Below are 19,388 nucleotides of genomic sequence, written 5' to 3'. Positions count from 1 at the left end.
ACCTAAAATAAAAATAAGGAACCAACGCCAGTTGTTTATTTTTTTTCATCACCTGCGAATATTAGTTTGTTGTAATGATTGTTTTGTTAGTAGAAGGAAATAAACTTGTCAAAATTTTCTTCTTTCTTTTTTAATCATACAATTCATTTTATATCTCCAAGTTATTTAGCCTTTTTTTGCATAACTAGAAAGTATTTGGAAATTTTTATTTGACATACAACTATTATCCTTCCATCGGTTGTCTTATTTTGGAGTAAAATGATTCTTCTGAGCCTCATCTTGGTTAATGACCCAAATGTTAAATAACTTAATTTGGTGCATTAATTAATGTGACAGTAAATAACAAGAAATTAAGTCGGGTGTATTATATAGAAATTATAAAAGACTCTTTCGACCAAAAAATGTCTCGTGAAATTTTGATTTTGTACGGTTGACTAACAATCTATGTGGTTTACGGTGAATAAGCTTTCCTGAGTGTTAGATCCAACAGACGCAAAGAAGATCATTTACTTAGAACAGTTACTTGCTAAAGAAGTCCATATATAAATACTAAAAGATGTAAAGAGCTCAAGTTATGAATTTTGAATTGCATATTCTTTCTGGTCTTCATTCTTTTTGTATTCAAAATTTTGATAAGTTGTAAAATTTTCAAAACCTCTTTTGTAAATCCTGAGAGAAAAAGATAATGAACTTATATTGTACATCGATCTATTTGTAAGACAATAACTTAGTTTGTGTGCATCAAACCTTCAAACAAATCTATTAATTTGTTTTTGAGTCAAAAGTAATTTGATAGTGAAAAAAAATACTTAGGTTGGTAAAACTTTTTTTAATAACTAGAATTGACCATGGACAATACATATAACTTAATTGTTTTAAAAATTATCACTAAAATTTTGTCACCCCAAAATCGAAGACGAAAAAAGATTTTCATCATTAATTTTTTTTTGGTTGTAAATGAACACATAGAACCTTCATACATATTTTTACAAATGAAATGACTAAGAAGCTTCATACAAACAAATAATACATACATAGTACTTTTTTTTGTTATGCTATTGATATGAAATATTCACTGGTTTTTATCGATAACTAATCTCTGTTAGACTTGATTGCCCACCTTAGTTTGGTATCGAACTAATGATTTGTTGGTACATGCATAGTATATTTTAAACTTATAACTAAATAAAAACTATATATATTACTTGATATTATTTACATTGATTTTTAATTTAGGTCTTCCATTTTAATTAACAGTTAAAAATGATCATTCTTATTCTCATATAAGATGGTTATTCTCATATGATATATCATATTTATATATTACTATTCTTATTCTTGTGAGAACACTTTAATATTTGAAAACATGACGACAATTAATAACAACTATCATATAAAGATTTAAAATAATAAACTGTTGAGATTAAAATATTAAAAAGTTAAATTAAAATTTAATACAAATATCTAAAAGATTCACAAAAAAAATATAAAAAATGTCAATTATAACATCATAAAATATTTCAATTATTATTAATTCATTATCATTATTATCGTTGTCACCATCATCATCATTGATAGTATTCTCTCATAAATTATATATATATAGACAGATCAGATTGAAGTACTAATTATGCACTAAGATTTTGTTTTAATCAAAAAGACAAATTTTATTAAAAAATACCAGGAGTATTTTAACCGATACTCCTGCATCAAATCCCTGCCTTCAAAGTCTATTTGATACAACATATTAATTGTTTCAGGCTTTTTAAAGGACAAGCATACACATACCAATCATAAAAAAACAAAATATCCCCTTTCAAACCTAGCACAACATCGGTTCTTATTGAAAAGAAAGCACACTTTAAGCACTTTCTTTCATATATACATATATATAAAATTTAAATTTATAATAATTAATTAAAATTTAGAACAATCAGTAGGAGCAAAAGAAACTTTCCTCCCTTCGAGATCGTACCCCACTTGAAAATCAACCTGTGCAATATTTCCAAAGATGGAAATTCCACTTACTTGGCTGGGTACCACCGCCAAGCAAAACAGGTTGGTTATTGGAAGAAAAAGGTTCTTAGATCTCACTGCACCACTAGCTCCGGTAAATTGAAGTTCAATATCAGGAAGAACCTCACGGCCAGTTCTACCAAAACACTTGAGTGGTATCGAATGATGTGTCACTAACGCAGTATCAAGGGCCTCTTGCACCAATGCCATAAAATTGTTGTAAAAGGTCTCTTCAAGATGCACCAAGGGTGTCCCGCAGTCAATGATTATGTTGCCATCGGTTCGACCCGTTTGCAACACCTTTTGTCCAATGGTGACGGTTTCGAGGTTGAGAAAGTAGAAGGTAGGCAAATTGGGTTTGATTATGAGGGGAGTGGACACAACCCCATTTGTGGTTATGATTGCTTCACTCCCAAATTTCAATTTGCTAGAGGAAGTTGAATCGTAAGGAACTAAACAATAGGAGAATTTGTGACCAATTTGAGCTCCTAGTTGTGACACTAGTGACAGTGGCCCTGCCCCAAGACCCACTACACCCGTGACTTTGTTGCTAAAACGAAATTTGATTTCATTGCTCATCCCACACCCGAAAATAGAGTTAGGAAATGAAACGTTTTGTGCACCACCCGTGGAACCAAAACTTAGGGTTTCAGTGCCTACTAATCCAACGGTGAATGATTCTGCAAATTTGCCACCGTATTCGTATGAATATATGCACTGACCTACTTTTCCACAATGACGGTTGTTAGGATGGAGTAATGTGCAAGGTTGTGAGTCACATGTGGCACCCTTGAACGTGGAAGATTTGAGGGGTTCAAACAATGGGGTGTCTTGGGGGAAACAACTTAGGCAAGGGGAACATTGTACCCAAATGAGATCACTCGCTGTGTTTGCCACAGCAAGACGCTCCACGGGAGGGGTACCGATGTAAAATCTCATTAGGTATTGTTAGCCCATATTTTCGACGAGCTAAAATATGTTCTAAGTATGCATTGGATGTCGTCTCGAGGTTCGGAGCGTATTACAGAGCAAGAGTCTGGCCAGGACCTGCTCGAATCGAAAAGAGAGGAGAGTCTTTAAGAAGGAATTCCCAGGTTCAAAGGAGTATTTACGAAGTACAAAGCTAAGACAAGAAAGAGGACTTCGAGTTATTGGGCAATTCGAACTGGTGTATGGACGAGTCGAAGTCGAGGCAGCAAGAGTTCTGGACTTAGCATAATTTCTGAACAAATCTTCACTAAACCAGTTCGACTTCGAGCAAGATGGATAACCGTTCTAAGGGGCAGTTATGTGCATGTAAGATGTACGTGGCAGGACACTTGGCATTCGGATAATGTTCGACCGTTAGGGCAGTTTATTTTCGAATGTCTATATATAGCAGTTTTAGTTAGTTTTTGAGGGTCGCAAATCATTTCTACAGAATCCTTATACACTCAAAGTATCCAGCGCAGAGAGAAACGAGTACACAAGGAGAATGTATGTTTGTTTGTGAACCATTTTAAGTTTCTGTAAACTTTACATTTCGAATGCAATTTACGTTTCGTTTTATAATTCCTGCATTTTAAATGGTTCATTCGATCGAATGAACTCGCTGAGCCTTTACATTCTGCAATTTTCCTTTCCTTGCCTAGTTATTTCCAGCCTTTCGATTTCTGTTAAACAATTTTACTTTCTGCAAATTTCGAACCAGTAAGTGTTTGCTGCAACGATGAACATTCAAAAGCTTTACATTTAAACGCAAAATACACAAGTGACATGCTCCTGAGATTCACTAGTTGATCTCGCAAGCAATTAACTTAGACTAGCGGTTGTTTACCAAATTCCAGTGTAAACAAATTGGCACGCCCAGTGGGACCGGTCAATTGTGTGTTTTGGTTTTAAATTATTTTTAAAGTTTTGTTTGTTGCAGTTGGTTTATTGCCTTCTTAATTGTTTTGATTTTGTATGCATTTAAGAAGTGGGAAATCTGTTCCACACTTAACAGAATTCAAAACTCGTACAAGGATGGCTAGACCACCCCCAAGCAATCGAAACAATGACCTTCCAAATATGGAGGGGCAACCAACGCAAACATCTGTCAGTAATGCCAATATAAATTCTGGTATAGGAGCAATTCCTGACCAAACTGTTGGCACAATTAGTTCAACCGCTTCGACGGTTATGAATCAGACAGGGGTAACCTCTCCCATGACCAACATGACGTTGGCAAGTTCGACCACGTCAGCGTCTGCTTTTGCCCCTTGGAACAATCCTAGTTTAGGGAATCCCAGTGGAAGTCCCTTTCGACCGCCTCAAAATCCTCTATATGGCATGCCTACATCTTTGATGGTAGGGTTGCAAAATTCTCAACCAAACATAGAGAATCTTAATATGGCCTCTCCATCAGGATCTGTAGCGGGCAATCAAGGTAGGGTAATTCCGCAACATTTAACTAATACATCCGTTTTGTCACTCAGACAACAAATGGATGAAAGTAACCATGATATGGTTAACATGTTAACACAACAAATAGGAACTGTTATTAACCCTTTAATTCAAAATACAAATGACAGTTACCAAACGTTAACAAATCAAATAAGTCGAATTGCTGACTTTTTTGGGGCACCACCCATACAGCAACCACCGATTCGACAGATCCAAATACAGGCGCCTGTCCAAGAGATACAGATGCCTAATAACCCCGGGATGCAAATGGCTCAAGCACCACAACCAGCGGCACGCATAGAGCCACCAGTCCAACAGGTCGAACCAAACCCTGGTATAGTATTGGTAAATAGGAACCAAAATGCTGATGAAGTAATAGGGAATATTCAACAAAACCGTTTCGATATGCAGAATAACCTAGCCCAAATGGTCGAAACGATTTTGGTGCAGAATGGTTTGAACTTAGGCTTACATAGGCCTAATTTTGTGTCTCCATTATCTGAGTATGTGTTACAGACAGAATTACCAAGGGGTGTGAAAATCCCTAAGTTTACCAAGTTTGCGGGAGAGACAAATGAGTCCACTGTCGAACACGTTGCTAGATATTTGGTCGAAGCAGGGGATTTGGCTAATAATGAAAATTTAAGAATGAAATTTTTCCCTAGTTCCTTGACTAAAAATGCTTTTACATGGTTTACAACCCTTCCTCCTCATTCCATACATAATTGGAACCAATTGGAAAGGATTTTCCATGAGCAATTTTATATGGGACAGTCTAAGATCAGCCTTAAAGAGTTAGCCAGCGTTCGACGCAAGGCACTTGAATCAATTGATGATTATTTGAACAGATTCAGACTCTTAAAGGCAAGGTGTTTCACCCAAGTCCCTGAACATGAATTAGTCGAAATGGCTGCTGGTGGCCTAGACTATTCGATTAGAAAGAAATTAGATACCCAGTATTTAAGGGATATGGCTCAATTGGCTGATAGAGTTCGACAACTCGAACGGTTGAAGGCCGAAAAGGCTAGAAATTCTAAATTCCACAAGAAGGAAAAGGTTGCATATGTCGAAACCAATGACAGTGACCAGGAGTTCGATATTATTTATGAAGATATCGAAGACAGTGAGGTTGATTTAGCAGAATTAAAACCTGGACCTCCTTATGTTTGTAAACTCCTTAGACCTTCCAATGGAAAAAACCCTGTTGAACCTAAAAATGATAAATTTGTGTCTAAAACTTATACATTTGACATAACTAAATGTGATGAAATATTTGATTTATTAGTCACAGATGGCCAGATTGTTGTTCCTAAGGGCTTGAAAGTACCCCCAATCGAACAACAGAAAAAAAGGGGTTATTGTAAATTTCATAATTTCCTTGGCCATAAAACCTCACGTTGTGTTCTTTTCAGGGATTTGGTTCAAAAGGCTCTTGACGAAGGAAGGCTAAAATTTGGTGAGAAACCAAAGGTTGTTCAGGCAAATGCTGAAACATCCAAAGCTGCCGAAACTCTCTATGCGGAGCCCCAAGAAATAATGATGGTCGAAACAATGGAGGTGTCCCATGTGCAAGTTCAGGATGTATCTGAAGAGGATTACAACGAACAGATGAAGGTTGTTTATCCTCAGGCTGAGGAGGAGTTAATTGATTTCTTGAACAGATGCAAACTCGAAAATAAGATTGTGATGCTCTGCCCTCGCTGCAGTGCAGTATGTGATAAGGAGGCTACTGAGGGCCTCAAGAAATACCAAGTTGTTAACAAGGGGGCAAGGCAGAACCAACGTTTCGATAAAGGCAAAAGAGTTATGGTGCAGTCGAATACTAATCAGAAGTCAGGTCGAAGGAATACTTTCGCTCCTCCTGGTTCAGTGCCGGTCGAAAAATGGATGCACCAGGGACTCATAAGGTTCAACAAAGGGATTATGGAAGTAGGTGGTTCGAGTGGAACGAAGCAAATTGGCCCACAGGAGGCCAATAGGTACTCGTATAGGAACAATTACAAAGGAAAGAATCCTATGACGAGGACCCAATGGCGTAGGTTCCAGCGTCAGAAGAAATTGGCCCAGCAGAACCCGCAAATGGGCCAATATAAAGAAGTATTTAGGAGGCCAGTAAAGGAGAGACTCCTGCCTCCGGTGGATGAAGATAAGATGGAGGATGAGGATCTACTGGATTCTGAGCCAGATTTCGATGTCATCTGTGTGGTATCTATCTTGCCATCTGAATATGATGTCCAATCTGAAGTTACTGAGATCGAAAGTGAGTTCGATCATTTTGATATGGCTGACCCAAAGCCAGTATGTTACTATGTTATGAATAATGGCTGTGTGGAAGAGCAAGTAGCTTATTTCGAAAAGCCAGATTTTCAGATGAAAAGTCATCTCAAACCTCTTTTCATCAGAGCAAAAGTTGAGAATGTTGGAATCAACAAAGTGCTCATTGATGGAGGAGCGGCTGTCAACTTAATGCCTCGATCTATGCTCTACAAGATCGGGAAACATGACACTGATCTATCTGCCCACAACATTGTGCTTTCGAATTATGAGGGTAAAACTGGCTATTCTTTGGGAGCCATTCAAGTAGATGTTGCTGTAGGCAGTATAGTTCGACCAACTCTTTTCCTGGTGATACAGTCTAAGGCTAATTTTAACTTGCTATTAGGAAGGGAGTGGATTCATGGAGTTGGAGCTGTGCCATCTACCCTTCACCAGAAGCTCATTATCTGGAGGGAAGATGGGATTGTGGAAAATATAGAGGCGGATCAAAGCTTCTATAAGTCAGAGGTCGATAATGTTACTGCACAAACCTTTGACAAAAAGTTGGCTAACATAGCGCCTTGTGGTGACAAGGAGGCTGTTGTCGAATCGAGTGACAATGTTGTCCACTCTGTCAAACTCCATCCTACTTATGGGTTTATATGGGAGAGGGAGGAAATTAATGATGTTCCCTCTGAAGATGGAGTCATTCCACCAACTGGGTGGAATATATATGAAGATTAATATGACTGAGGCCGCTGCATGGGCCAGAATTACGGCTTATATGGCCGAAAATAGACTAAATACGGCCTTCGAGGCTGAGTCTCAACAAAATATGGTAGTTGAAGCCAAGATCGAAGATCATGAGAATAAAGAAACAAAGGATCGAAGACTGGATTGCATATATGACGATGAGCCGCTGGGTTTCGAGAAAAATCCCGTAAGTGAGGTGCCAAAGATGCAGGCTCAAGATCCTTTGGAAGAGGTCGATATGGGAGATGGCTCGATTAAAAGGCCAACTTATATCAGTGCCAATATCACCTCAAGTTTAAAAGAAAAGCTGGTGCCTCTTCTTAGAGAGTTTAAAGACTGTTTTGCTTGGGATTACCACGAAATGCCTGGGTTAAGCAGAGAATTGGTCGAAATGAAGTTACCTATCAAGGAGGGAAAAAGACCAGTAAAACAACTACCAAGAAGATTCGCACCAGAAATCATGTCCAAGATCAAGGAAGAGATCGAAAGGCTGCTGAGGTGTAAATTCATCAGAGCTGCCAGGTATGTCGAATGGTTAGCAAATATAGTCCCTGTCATTAAAAAGAATGGAACTCTTAGAGTATGCATAGATTTTAGGGATTTAAATAATGCTACACCTAAAGATGAATATGCTATGCCAGTAGCGGAAATGTTGGTAGATTCGGCAGCTGGTTTCGAGTTTTTAAGCATGTTAGATGGTTATTCTGGTTATAACCAAATATTTATTGCTGAAAATGATGTGTCGAAAACAGCATTTCGATGCCCTGGTGCTTTAGGCACTTATGAATGGGTGGTTATGCCCTTTGGGTTGAAAAATGCTGGGGCCACTTATCAAAGGGCTATGAATTCCATGTTTCATGATTTTATTGACACATTTATGCAAATTTATATTGATGATATAATCATCAAATCCTCCTCAGAAGATAGCCATTTGGATTATCTTAGGCAATCTTTCGAACGAATGAGGAAACATGGATTAAAAATGAATCCATTAAAATGTGCTTTTTGTGTGCGTGCAGGAGATTTCCTTGGTTTCGTGGTGCATAAAAAAGGCATTGAGATAAATCAAAATAAGACAAAGGCTATTCTTGAGACGAAGCCTCCTTCGACTAAAAAACAGCTTCAGTCTTTGCTAGGAAAAATCAACTTCTTGAGGCGATTCATTTCGAATCTAAGTGGCAAAGCTCAGATTTTTTCGCCATTACTTCGACTCAAGAAAGATGAACCATTCAAATGGAATGAAGAGCATCAAAAGGCTTTCGATGAAATTAAAGAATATCTGATCAAGCCTCCTGTGTTAATGCCTCCTAGTCGAAACAAGTCTATGAAATTGTATATTGCTGCGTCTGACAAGACCATTGGTAGCATGTTGGCTCAGGAAGATGATGATGGCATAGAACATGCAATTTATTATCTTAGTCGTGTACTAAATGATGCAGAAACTAGATATACTGCCATAGAAAAACTCTGTCTTTGTCTGTATTTCTCTTGTGCAAAACTTAAGCAATATATAAAGCCTGTTGATGTTTATGTGTATTCTCATTATGATGTTATTAAGCACATGTTGTCAAAACCGATTTTACACAGTAGAATTGGAAAATGGGCTTTAGCATTAACAGAATATTCTTTAACGTACAAGCCTTTGAAATCTGTTAAGGGTCAAATTGTGGCAGATTTTATTGTAGATCACTCAGTGGTCGAAATGTCGCAAGACTATGTCGATACAGAGCCATGGATTTTGTATTTCGATGGTTCGAAACACAAACATGGAACTGGAATTGGAGTTTTAATAATATCCCCCAATAAAGTTCCAACTAAGTTCAAATATAAAATCAAAGGGCTTTGTTCTAATAATGAGGCTGAGTATGAAGCTCTAATTACAGGCCTTGAAATTTTAATTAGCCTGGGGGCAAGAAATGTTAATATAAGAGGTGATTCAGAATTAGTGTTGAGGCAATTAACACAAGAATACAAATGTGTTAATGAACACTTAGCAAAATATTTTGTTATAGCAAGTTCTCTTCTGAATCATTTCGATTATATCAACATTGAGCATGTACCTCGACAAGAAAACCGAGAAGCAAATGATTTAGCCCAAATAGCTTCAGGGTACAAAATGTCGAAGGAAAAGTTAACTCAGTTGATCGAAATAAAAGATAAACTGGTGTTACCAGAGCCATTAAGCACTAAATTGCCAATGCCAAAACTTGTGGGGGCAAGTATACCACAAAATAATGAAGATGAAAGTATGAATGATCTTCAGGAAAAAATTCAAATTTTGGCCATTGACAATATGTTAGATAATGATTGGAGAAAGTCCATTATTGAATATTTGGAAAATCCAATAGGCAATGTGGCTCGAAAGATCAAATATAGGGCTTTAAATTACGTGATTGTGGAAAATGATTTGTTTAAAAAGACTGCAGAAGGAGTGTTGTTAAAATGTCTAAGTGAATCAGAAGCATACTTGGCAGTTTCCCATGTTCACAGTGGGGCTTGTGGATCACATCAAGCAGGCCATAAAATGAAATGGCTTTTATTTCGACAAGGTTTGTATTGGCCTTCGATGTTAAAAGACTGCATAGAATTCGCTAAAGGCTGTCAGGAATGCCAAAAGCATGCAGGGATACAGCATGTACCTGCTAGTGAGTTACATTCCATAATCAAACCTTGGCCTTTCAGAGGATGGGCTTTGGACTTAATTGGTGAAATCAAGCCTGCCTCTTCTAAGAACCAGCGTTATATTATAGTTGGTATCGATTACTTTACAAAATGGATCGAAGCAGTCCCTTTGCCAAATGTTGATCAGGAAGCAGTAATTAGTTTCATTCAAAATTATATTATTTATAGGTGTGGTATTCCCGAAACAATTACCACTGATCAAGGTTCAGTTTTTACTGGACGAAAAATGAAAGAATTTGCCCAAAAAACTGGCTTTCGATTGTTAACCTCAACACCATATTACGCGCAAGCAAATGGTCAGGTCGAAGCAGCCAATAAGATTGTAATTAACTTGATTAAAAAACACATTGCCCAAAAGCCAAGAAATTGGAATAAAACGTTAGATCAAGTTCTATGGGCATGTAGAAATTCTCCTAAGGAATCAACTAATACTACCCCATTTCGACTAACTTATGGGCACGATGCTGTACTTCCGGTCGAAATACATTTGCAATCAGCTAGAGTACAAAAACAAATGGACATTCCGATCGACCATTATTGGAAAATGATGTCAGATGAGTTAGTTGATTTAGACGAGGAGAGATTAAGAGCATTAGAAGTCTTGACTAAACAAAAAGAAAGGGTTGCTAAAGCTTATAATAAGAAAGTGAAGTCGAAAACTTTTAATGTTGGAGATTTAGTTTGGAAGGTTATCCTGCCCATGGATAGTAAGGATCGAGCCTTGGGCAAATGGTCCCCAAATTGGGAAGGACCGTTTAAAATAATTCAGATCTATTCGAATGGTGCTTATGAATTAGAGGAATTAACCCCTCAGAAACGTACTTTGAGGATAAATGGTAAATATTTGAAAAAATATAAACCAACATTGCTCGAAGTTAAAATAAGCATAGAATAAACAGAAGTGATGGAAACATAAAAATGGCAATAACAGTAAAATTGCTACGAAAGGGCATGTGTCTATTACATCAAGAGTAGAATCGAAATACAGAATTCGAAATAAAAAATCATAAATTCTACTAAGTCATGATCAAATCCTCATATAGCTTCTTCAAGGTGGCCATCTCTTTGCTTAAAACCTGGTCAGCACTCTCCATAGCTCTCGCCTCATCTGCTACCGCTTGAGATGCACTAAAGGCCTTCAGGCCTTCCCTCCCTTTTTCGGCAACCAGCTTCTGAATCGAATCAGCGGCCTTCTCCTGGAGTTCTTTGCGTTTAGCCTGCTCTGTTACAATTTTCTGCCTTAGATCATCGACCTGAGACAGCAAATTTGTAATAGTTGCCTCCCAGGAGGAGATATTATCATCACAGGCTTTGATCTCAGAAGATCCTTCTTTCGCCTCTTTGGTGAGACGCTCGACTTCACGTTGAGCCGCTCGGGCTTTCTCGAGCAGAAGGATATGTGCCTGTTTCTGGGCATCGAGTCTGGCGCCATTTTCGCGTTTTTTCTGCACAGTATTTGCAAATTGATCGATAATGGACTCGATTTGTATAACTTTGCCCAGAATTTCATCAGAAGTAAGGGGGTTATGCAATTTCTTCAAAAAGTTCAGGTGCCCAAAAGCAGCAGAAGGGTTCTCTTCAATGGATTTAAGTACGTCTGCCCGTGCGTATTCCATTGATAACTTCAAAAGCAGGCAATCTTGGCGTACTGTAGAGGTTATATCAGCATCAGATGAGGACGAAGCACCAGGATTCTTTTCACTTGAGGTGTTGGCTTGACTGGTGTTCAGCAGGAGTCGAAGGGCTGCAGCAGGGTCTTCGTCTTGCATTTGAATGAATGTATCCTCTGCGATCCCTATGCTAGCGGAAAGCTTAGATGTCGAAGACACTGGGAAAATGTCTGAACCTCCAGCTTCAGCCTCTTGTATGGCCTCTTCATCGGGAAAGTGTTCTTCAGATGAACTTCTCTGACTCGATCCCTGAGGACTGCTGGGTCCAATACCTTGACCTTCACCCTGTTCCTCAACATTCACTGCATCCGTCTCAGGAGCAGGAGAGGTTCGAGCACATGAGGGTATTTCTTCTACAGAAACATTTTGTTGTACCTGATTCGAGTTGTCATGAAAAAGGTTAACAAATAGTTTCGTATTAGCTATGATTAAAATCATATTAAGAATGGTACCTCGACGGTAGGGTGTTCTTGTGGTAAGTCCGGTTGTTCGACAAGGTTGCCCATCTCAGCAATAGAGGGAGTAGTTTCTGTTTCAGCGCCGCCAACATCAGTCGAAGGTGGTGGACGTCAACAGGTTGATTCTCACCTTGTTCTTTTGAAGACTTGTCTTCTTCTTTTTCTTCCTGATTGGCTCACCACCCTCGACCGTCACAGAAGGTTCAGGCTCGATCTGCTTCACTTTCTTTTCTTCTTAGGCATTTGAGCCTGGGAATCGCCTGCCTCTGTTTGGACAGCAGATTTGGTCGAAGTCTCAGGTGATTTTCTCTTTCTTACAAGAGGTCTTTCCTCTTCTTCCTGTGTTATGAGGGTAGAGAAATGTCAGAATATAGACTTGAAAGAGAGTTATAATATTGACATTAGAAATAAAACTTGCATCTTTTTCTTCGTCGAATTCGATGACCACACGCTTCGAGCGTTTTGAGGTCGTGGTAGTCTCCGGTGCTATCATCTTTCTTTTGACTCTGAAAAAATAAAGAAATATGAGGCAAAGACGTTAAGAGTAAAAGATAAGTTCAGAAGAGTTACCTTCTCTTCTTGTTTCCATTCTTGGATCTTCACCCCAGTGGGTTTCTTGGGTCTCACATCAGCTCGAGACGTTTCAACAATTTTCTTTGTCATGATTGTTTTGCCTGAAAGTAAGAATATTAGAAAAGGCAAAAAATACATATCAATTTAGAAAGTCAAAAGTAATATTAATACCTCGAGCTTGAAGGTTTGAGCGGATATTTTCGACCGTTGGTTGGGTAAAACCACTCTCAAGTCTGGAAATCATGATAGTTGTGTCTCGACCGAACGGCCCGAATAATATTTCTCCCACCAGGTAACAAATCCCATGGTGCAGAAGTGGGAATGGTTGAACTCAAAAGGATGCAGGTTATAATTTTCATCAAGAGAAATCTTCAAAATTTCTTGAAAGTCTTTTCTGAAGATTGGCCCCTCTTATGACGTCTCTAGGATCTTCGAACAAGCTTTTGGGACGGATCTGTGAGAGGCCAAATTGTCTTGAAACCAAATTTGGCTGGTATCCAACCAGGCCTAAATAGTTCGATTGAACACCTGTACGACAGGACAGGATCTGTGGATTCAAATAAAATGACCATATTTCATTCACTTCTTCTTCATTGTCCGGATCGACAGCAGGAAAATCTCAGTGAACCAGGGCCGGGCCGACCTCTCGACTAATGAATGGAGCATGTTGGGGAAGAAACTTGTCAAAACTCAGAAAAATCTTCATGTACTTGAGGAACAGCTTTTGTGGGTTTTGATCGAAGGTTTGGGTGTTAATCGAAGTGCTCTCTGGCCTTCGATCGAGCGATTGGCAACTTCTTCAGCATAATCTTGTGGGATTATTAATCCCATTTTCTTGTTCGAAAGTGGCATTAAGCCACAACTGGAGAAGCCACATAGGCCCAGATACTAGAAGGAAGACCCATCCTTCGATTTCTTCAGGTCATCGCATGCCTCACCAAGCTGTTACCAGAGCCATTAGCACTAAATTGCCAATGCCAAAACTGTGGGGGCAAGTTATACCACAAAATAATGAAGATGAAAGTATGAATGATTCTTCAGGAAAAATTCAAAATATTTGGCCATGACAATATGTTAGATAAATGATTGGAGAAAGTCCATATTGAATATTTGGAAAATCCAATAGGCAATGTGGCTCGAAGATCAAATATAGGGCTTTAAATTACGTGATATGTGGAAATGATTTGTTTAAAAAGACTGCAGAAGGCAGTGTTGTTAAAATGTCTAAGTGAATCAGAAGCATACTTGGCAGTTTCCCATGTTCACAGTGGGGCTTGTGGATCACATCAAGCAGGCCATAAAATGAAATGGCTTTATTTCGACAAGGTTTGTATTGGCCTTCGATGTTAAAAGACTGCATAGAATTCGCTAAAGGCCTGTCAGGATATGCCAAAAGCATGCAGGGATACAGCATGTACCTGCTAGTGAGTAGTTAATTCCATAATCAAACCTTGGCCTTTCAGAGAGATGGCTTTGACTTAATTGGTGAAATCAGCCTGCCTCTTCTAAGAACCAGCGTCTATATTATCTAGTTTGGTATCGATTACTTTACAAAATGGATCGAAGGCAGTCCCTTGCCAAATGTTGATCAGGAAGCAGTAATTAGTTTATTCAAGAATTTATATTATTTATAGGTGTGGTATTCCCGAAACAATTACCACTGATTTCAAGGTTCATTTTTACTGGACGAGAAAATGAAAGAATTTGCCCCAAAAAAACTGGCTTTCGATTGTTTAACCTCAACACCATATACGCGCAAGCAACATGGTCAGGTCGAAGCAGCCAATTAAGATTGTAATTAACTTGATTAAAAAACACATTGCCCAAAAGCCAAGAAATTGGAATAAAACGTTAGATCAAGTTCTATGGGCATGTAGAAATTCTCCTAAGGACATCAACTAATACTACCCCAATTTCGCTAACTTATGGGCCAGTGCTGTACTTCCGTCGAAATACATTGCAATCAGCTAGGTACAAAAACAAATGGACATTCGATCGACCATTATTGGAAAATGTGTCAGATGAGTTAGTTTGATTTAGACGAGGAGAGATAAGAGCATAGAAGTCTGACTAAACAAAAAGAAAGGGTTGCTAAAGCTTTATAATAAGAAAGTGATACGTCGAAAACTTTTAATGTTGGAGATTTTAGTTTGGAAGGTTATCTCTGCCCATGGATAGTAAGGATCGAGCCTTGGCAAATGGTCCCCAAATTGGAAGGACCGTTTAAAATAATTCAGATCTATTCGAATGGTGCTTATGAATTAGAGGAATTAACCCCTCGAAACGTACTTGGATAAATGTAAATATTTGAAAAAATATAAACCACATTGCTCGTAAGTTAAAATAGCATAGAATAAACAGCAAGTGATTGGAAACATTAAAAATGGCAATAACAGATAAATTGCTACGAAAAGGGCATGTGTCTATTACATCAAGAGTAGAATCGGAAATACAGAATTCGAAATTAAAAAATCATAAATTCTACTAGTCTGATCAAATCCTCATATAGCTTCTTCAAGGTGGCCATCTCTTTGCTTAAAACCTGGTCAGCCACTCTCCATGTCTCGCCTCATCTGCTACGTTGAGATCACTAAAGGCCTTCAGGCCTTCTGGATTCATGGAGTTGGAGCTGTGCCATCTACCCTTCACCAGAAGCTCATTATCTGGAGGGAAGATGGGATTGTGGAAAATATAGAGGCGGATCAAAGCTTCTATAAGTCAGAGGTCGATAATGTTACTGCACAAACCTTTGACAAAAAGTTGGCTAACATAGCGCCTTGTGGTGACAAGGAGGCTGTTGTCGAATCGAGTGACAATGTTGTCCACTCTGTCAAACTCCATCCTACTTATGGGTTTATATGGGAGAGGGAGGAAATTAATGATGTTCCCTCTGAAGATGGAGTCATTCCACCAACTGGGTGGAATATATATGAAGATTAATATGACTGAGGCCGCTGCATGGGCCAGAATTACGGCTTATATGGCCGAAATAGACTAAATACGGCCTTCGAGGCTGAGTCTCAACAAAATATGGTAGTTGAAGCCAAGATCGAAGATCATGAGAATAAAGAAACAAAGGATCGAAGACTGGATTGCATATATGACGATGAGCCGCGGGTTTCGAGAAAATCCCGTAAGTGAGGTGCCAAAGATGCAGGCTCAAGATCCTTTGGAAGAGGTCGATATGGGAGATGGCTCGATTAAAAGGCCAACTTATATCAGTGCCAATATCACCTCAAGTTTAAAAGAAAAGCTGGTGCCTCTTCTTAGAGAGTTTAAAGACTGTTTTGCTTGGGATTACCACGAAATGCCTGGGTTAAGCAGAGAATTGGTCGAAATGAAGTTACCTATCAAGGAGGGAAAAAGACCAGTAAAACAACTACCAAGAAGATTCGCACCAGAAATCATGTCCAAGATCAAGGAAGAGATCGAAAGGCTGCTGAGGTGTAAATTCATCAGAGCTGCCAGGTATGTCGAATGGTTAGCAAATATAGTCCCTGTCATTAAAAAGAATGGAACTCTTAGAGTATGCATAGATTTTAGGGATTTAAATAATGCTACACCTAAAGATGAATATGCTATGCCAGTAGCGGAAATGTTGGTAGATTCGGCAGCTGGTTTCGAGTTTTTAAGCATGTTAGATGGTTATTCTGGTTATAACCAAATATTTATTGCTGAAAATGATGTGTCGAAAACAGCATTTCGATGCCCTGGTGCTTTAGCACTTATGAATGGGTGGTTATGCCCTTTGGGTTGAAAAATGCTGGGGCCACTTATCAAAGGGCTATGAATTCCATGTTTCATGATTTTATTGACACATTTATGCAAATTTATATTGATGATATAATCATCAAATCCTCCTCAGAAGATAGCCATTTGGATTATCTTAGGCAATCTTTCGAACGAATGAGGAAACATGGATTAAAATGAATCCATTAAAATGTGCTTTTTGTGTGCGTGCAGGAGATTTCCTTGGTTTCGTGGTGCATAAAAAAGGCATTGAGATAAATCAAAATAAGACAAAGGCTATTCTTGAGACGAAGCCTCCTTCGACTAAAAAACAGCTTCAGTCTTTGCTAGGAAAAATCAACTTCTTGAGGCGATTCATTTCGAATCTAAGTGGCAAAGCTCAGATTTTTTCGCCATTACTTCGACTCAAGAAAGATGAACCATTCAAATGGAATGAAGAGCATCAAAAGGCTTTCGATGAAATTAAAGAATATCTGATCAAGCCTCCTGTGTTAATGCCTCCTAGTCGAAACAAGTCTATGAAATTGTATATTGCTGCGTCTGACAAGACCATTGGTAGCATGTTGGCTCAGGAAGATGATGATGGCATAGAACATGCAATTTATTATCTTAGTCGTGTACTAAATGATGCAGAAACTAGATATACTGCCATAGAAAAACTCTGTCTTTGTCTGTATTTCTCTTGTGCAAAACTTAAGCAATATATAAAGCCTGTTGATGTTTATGTGTATTCTCATTATGATGTTATTAAGCACATGTTGTCAAAACCGATTTTACACAGTAGAATTGGAAAATGGGCTTTAGCATTAACAGAATATTCTTTAACGTACAAGCCTTTGAAATCTGTTAAGGGTCAAATTGTGGCAGATTTTATTGTAGATCACTCAGTGGTCGAAATGTCGCAAGACTATGTCGATACAGAGCCATGGATTTTGTATTTCGATGGTTCGAAACACAAACATGGAACTGGAATTGGAGTTTTAATAATATCCCCCAATAAAGTTCCAACTAAGTTCAAATATAAAATCAAAGGGCTTTGTTCTAATAATGAGGCTGAGTATGAAGCTCTAATTACAGGCCTTGAAATTTTAATTAGCCTGGGGGCAAGAAATGTTAATATAAGAGGTGATTCAGAATTAGTGTTGAGGCAATTAACACAAGAATACAAATGTGTTAATGAACACTTAGCAAAATATTTTGTTATAGCAAGTTCTCTTCTGAATCATTTCGATTATATCAACATTGAGCATGTACCTCGACAAGAAAACCGAGAAGCAAATGATTTAGCCCAAATAGCTTCAGGGTACAAAATGTCGAAGGAAAAGTTAACTCAGTTGATCGAAATAAAAGATAAACTGGTGTTACCAGAGCCATTAAGCACTAAATTGCCAATGCCAAAACTTGTGGGGGCAAGTATACCACAAAATAATGAAGATGAAAGTATGAATGATCTTCAGGAAAAAATTCAAATTTTGGCCATTGACAATATGTTAGATAATGATTGGAGAAAGTCCATTATTGAATATTTGGAAAATCCAATAGGCAATGTGGCTCGAAAGATCAAATATAGGGCTTTAAATTACGTGATTGTGGAAAATGATTTGTTTAAAAAGACTGCAGAAGGAGTGTTGTTAAAATGTCTAAGTGAATCAGAAGCATACTTGGCAGTTTCCCATGTTCACAGTGGGGCTTGTGGATCACATCAAGCAGGCCATAAAATGAAATGGCTTTTATTTCGACAAGGTTTGTATTGGCCTTCGATGTTAAAAGACTGCATAGAATTCGCTAAAGGCTGTCAGGAATGCCAAAAGCATGCAGGGATACAGCATGTACCTGCTAGTGAGTTACATTCCATAATCAAACCTTGGCCTTTCAGAGGATGGGCTTTGGACTTAATTGGTGAAATCAAGCCTGCCTCTTCTAAGAACCAGCGTTATATTATAGTTGGTATCGATTACTTTACAAAATGGATCGAAGCAGTCCCTTTGCCAAATGTTGATCAGGAAGCAGTAATTAGTTTCATTCAAAATTATATTATTTATAGGTGTGGTATTCCCGAAACAATTACCACTGATCAAGGTTCAGTTTTTACTGGACGAAAAATGAAAGAATTTGCCCAAAAAACTGGCTTTCGATTGTTAACCTCAACACCATATTACGCGCAAGCAAATGGTCAGGTCGAAGCAGCCAATAAGATTGTAATTAACTTGATTAAAAAACACATTGCCCAAAAGCCAAGAAATTGGAATAAAACGTTAGATCAAGTTCTATGGGCATGTAGAAATTCTCCTAAGGAATCAACTAATACTACCCCATTTCGACTAACTTATGGGCACGATGCTGTACTTCCGGTCGAAATACATTTGCAATCAGCTAGAGTACAAAAACAAATGGACATTCCGATCGACCATTATTGGAAAATGATGTCAGATGAGTTAGTTGATTTAGACGAGGAGAGATTAAGAGCATTAGAAGTCTTGACTAAACAAAAAGAAAGGGTTGCTAAAGCTTATAATAAGAAAGTGAAGTCGAAAACTTTTAATGTTGGAGATTTAGTTTGGAAGGTTATCCTGCCCATGGATAGTAAGGATCGAGCCTTGGGCAAATGGTCCCCAAATTGGGAAGGACCGTTTAAAATAATTCAGATCTATTCGAATGGTGCTTATGAATTAGAGGAATTAACCCCTCAGAAACGTACTTTGAGGATAAATGGTAAATATTTGAAAAAATATAAACCAACATTGCTCGAAGTTAAAATAAGCATAGAATAAACAGAAGTGATGGAAACATAAAAATGGCAATAACA

General features: G+C 38.2%; 3 protein-coding genes across 3 annotated transcripts; 1 reads left to right on the top strand and 2 right to left on the bottom strand.

Moving 5' to 3' along the window:
* Positions 1 to 1,917: 1,917 nt before the first annotated feature.
* LOC114421329 (aspartic proteinase CDR1-like) lies at positions 1,918 to 2,955 on the bottom strand. Its single transcript, XM_028387203.1, has one exon. The coding sequence runs from the start codon at positions 2,953 to 2,955 to the stop codon at positions 1,918 to 1,920; it is 1,038 nt and encodes a 345-aa protein (XP_028243004.1).
* Positions 2,956 to 4,197: 1,242 nt separating this feature from the next.
* Positions 4,198 to 7,440, top strand: LOC114421318. The gene has a single exon (XM_028387189.1). The coding sequence runs from the start codon at positions 4,204 to 4,206 to the stop codon at positions 7,438 to 7,440; it is 3,237 nt and encodes a 1,078-aa protein (XP_028242990.1). The 5' UTR covers positions 4,198 to 4,203.
* A 3,621-nt stretch (positions 7,441 to 11,061) lies between these two features.
* On the bottom strand, positions 11,062 to 12,358 carry LOC114423255. The gene is made up of 2 exons (XM_028389942.1): positions 12,254 to 12,358; positions 11,062 to 12,176 (listed from the first exon to the last, which is right to left on the bottom strand). Exons 1-2 carry the CDS (start codon positions 12,305 to 12,307, stop codon positions 11,148 to 11,150), a joined length of 1,083 nt encoding a protein of 360 aa, XP_028245743.1. The 5' UTR covers positions 12,308 to 12,358; the 3' UTR covers positions 11,062 to 11,147.
* Between the last annotated feature and the right edge of the window lie 7,030 nt (positions 12,359 to 19,388).

This window comes from Glycine soja, chromosome 8 (assembly GCF_004193775.1).
Source record: "Glycine soja cultivar W05 chromosome 8, ASM419377v2, whole genome shotgun sequence".
Taxonomy (NCBI): domain Eukaryota; kingdom Viridiplantae; phylum Streptophyta; class Magnoliopsida; order Fabales; family Fabaceae; genus Glycine; species Glycine soja.
This window is presented reverse-complemented; position numbering and strand designations above follow the sequence as displayed.

Bases quoted from the DNA above. Each gene is read 5' to 3' on its own strand.
- LOC114421329 (XM_028387203.1), bottom strand. From the start codon at position 2,955: ATGAGATTTTACATCGGTACCCCTCCCGTGGAGCGTCTTGCTGTGGCA.
- LOC114421318 (XM_028387189.1), top strand. From the start codon at position 4,204: ATGACCAACATGACGTTGGCAAGTTCGACCACGTCAGCGTCTGCTTTT.
- LOC114423255 (XM_028389942.1), bottom strand. From the start codon at position 12,307: ATGGGCAACCTTGTCGAACAACCGGACTTACCACAAGAACACCCTACC. The intron at 12,177-12,253 runs GTACCATTCTTA...AACTCGAATCAG, and splicing joins AAGAACACCCTACCGTCGAG to GTACAACAAAATGTTTCTGT.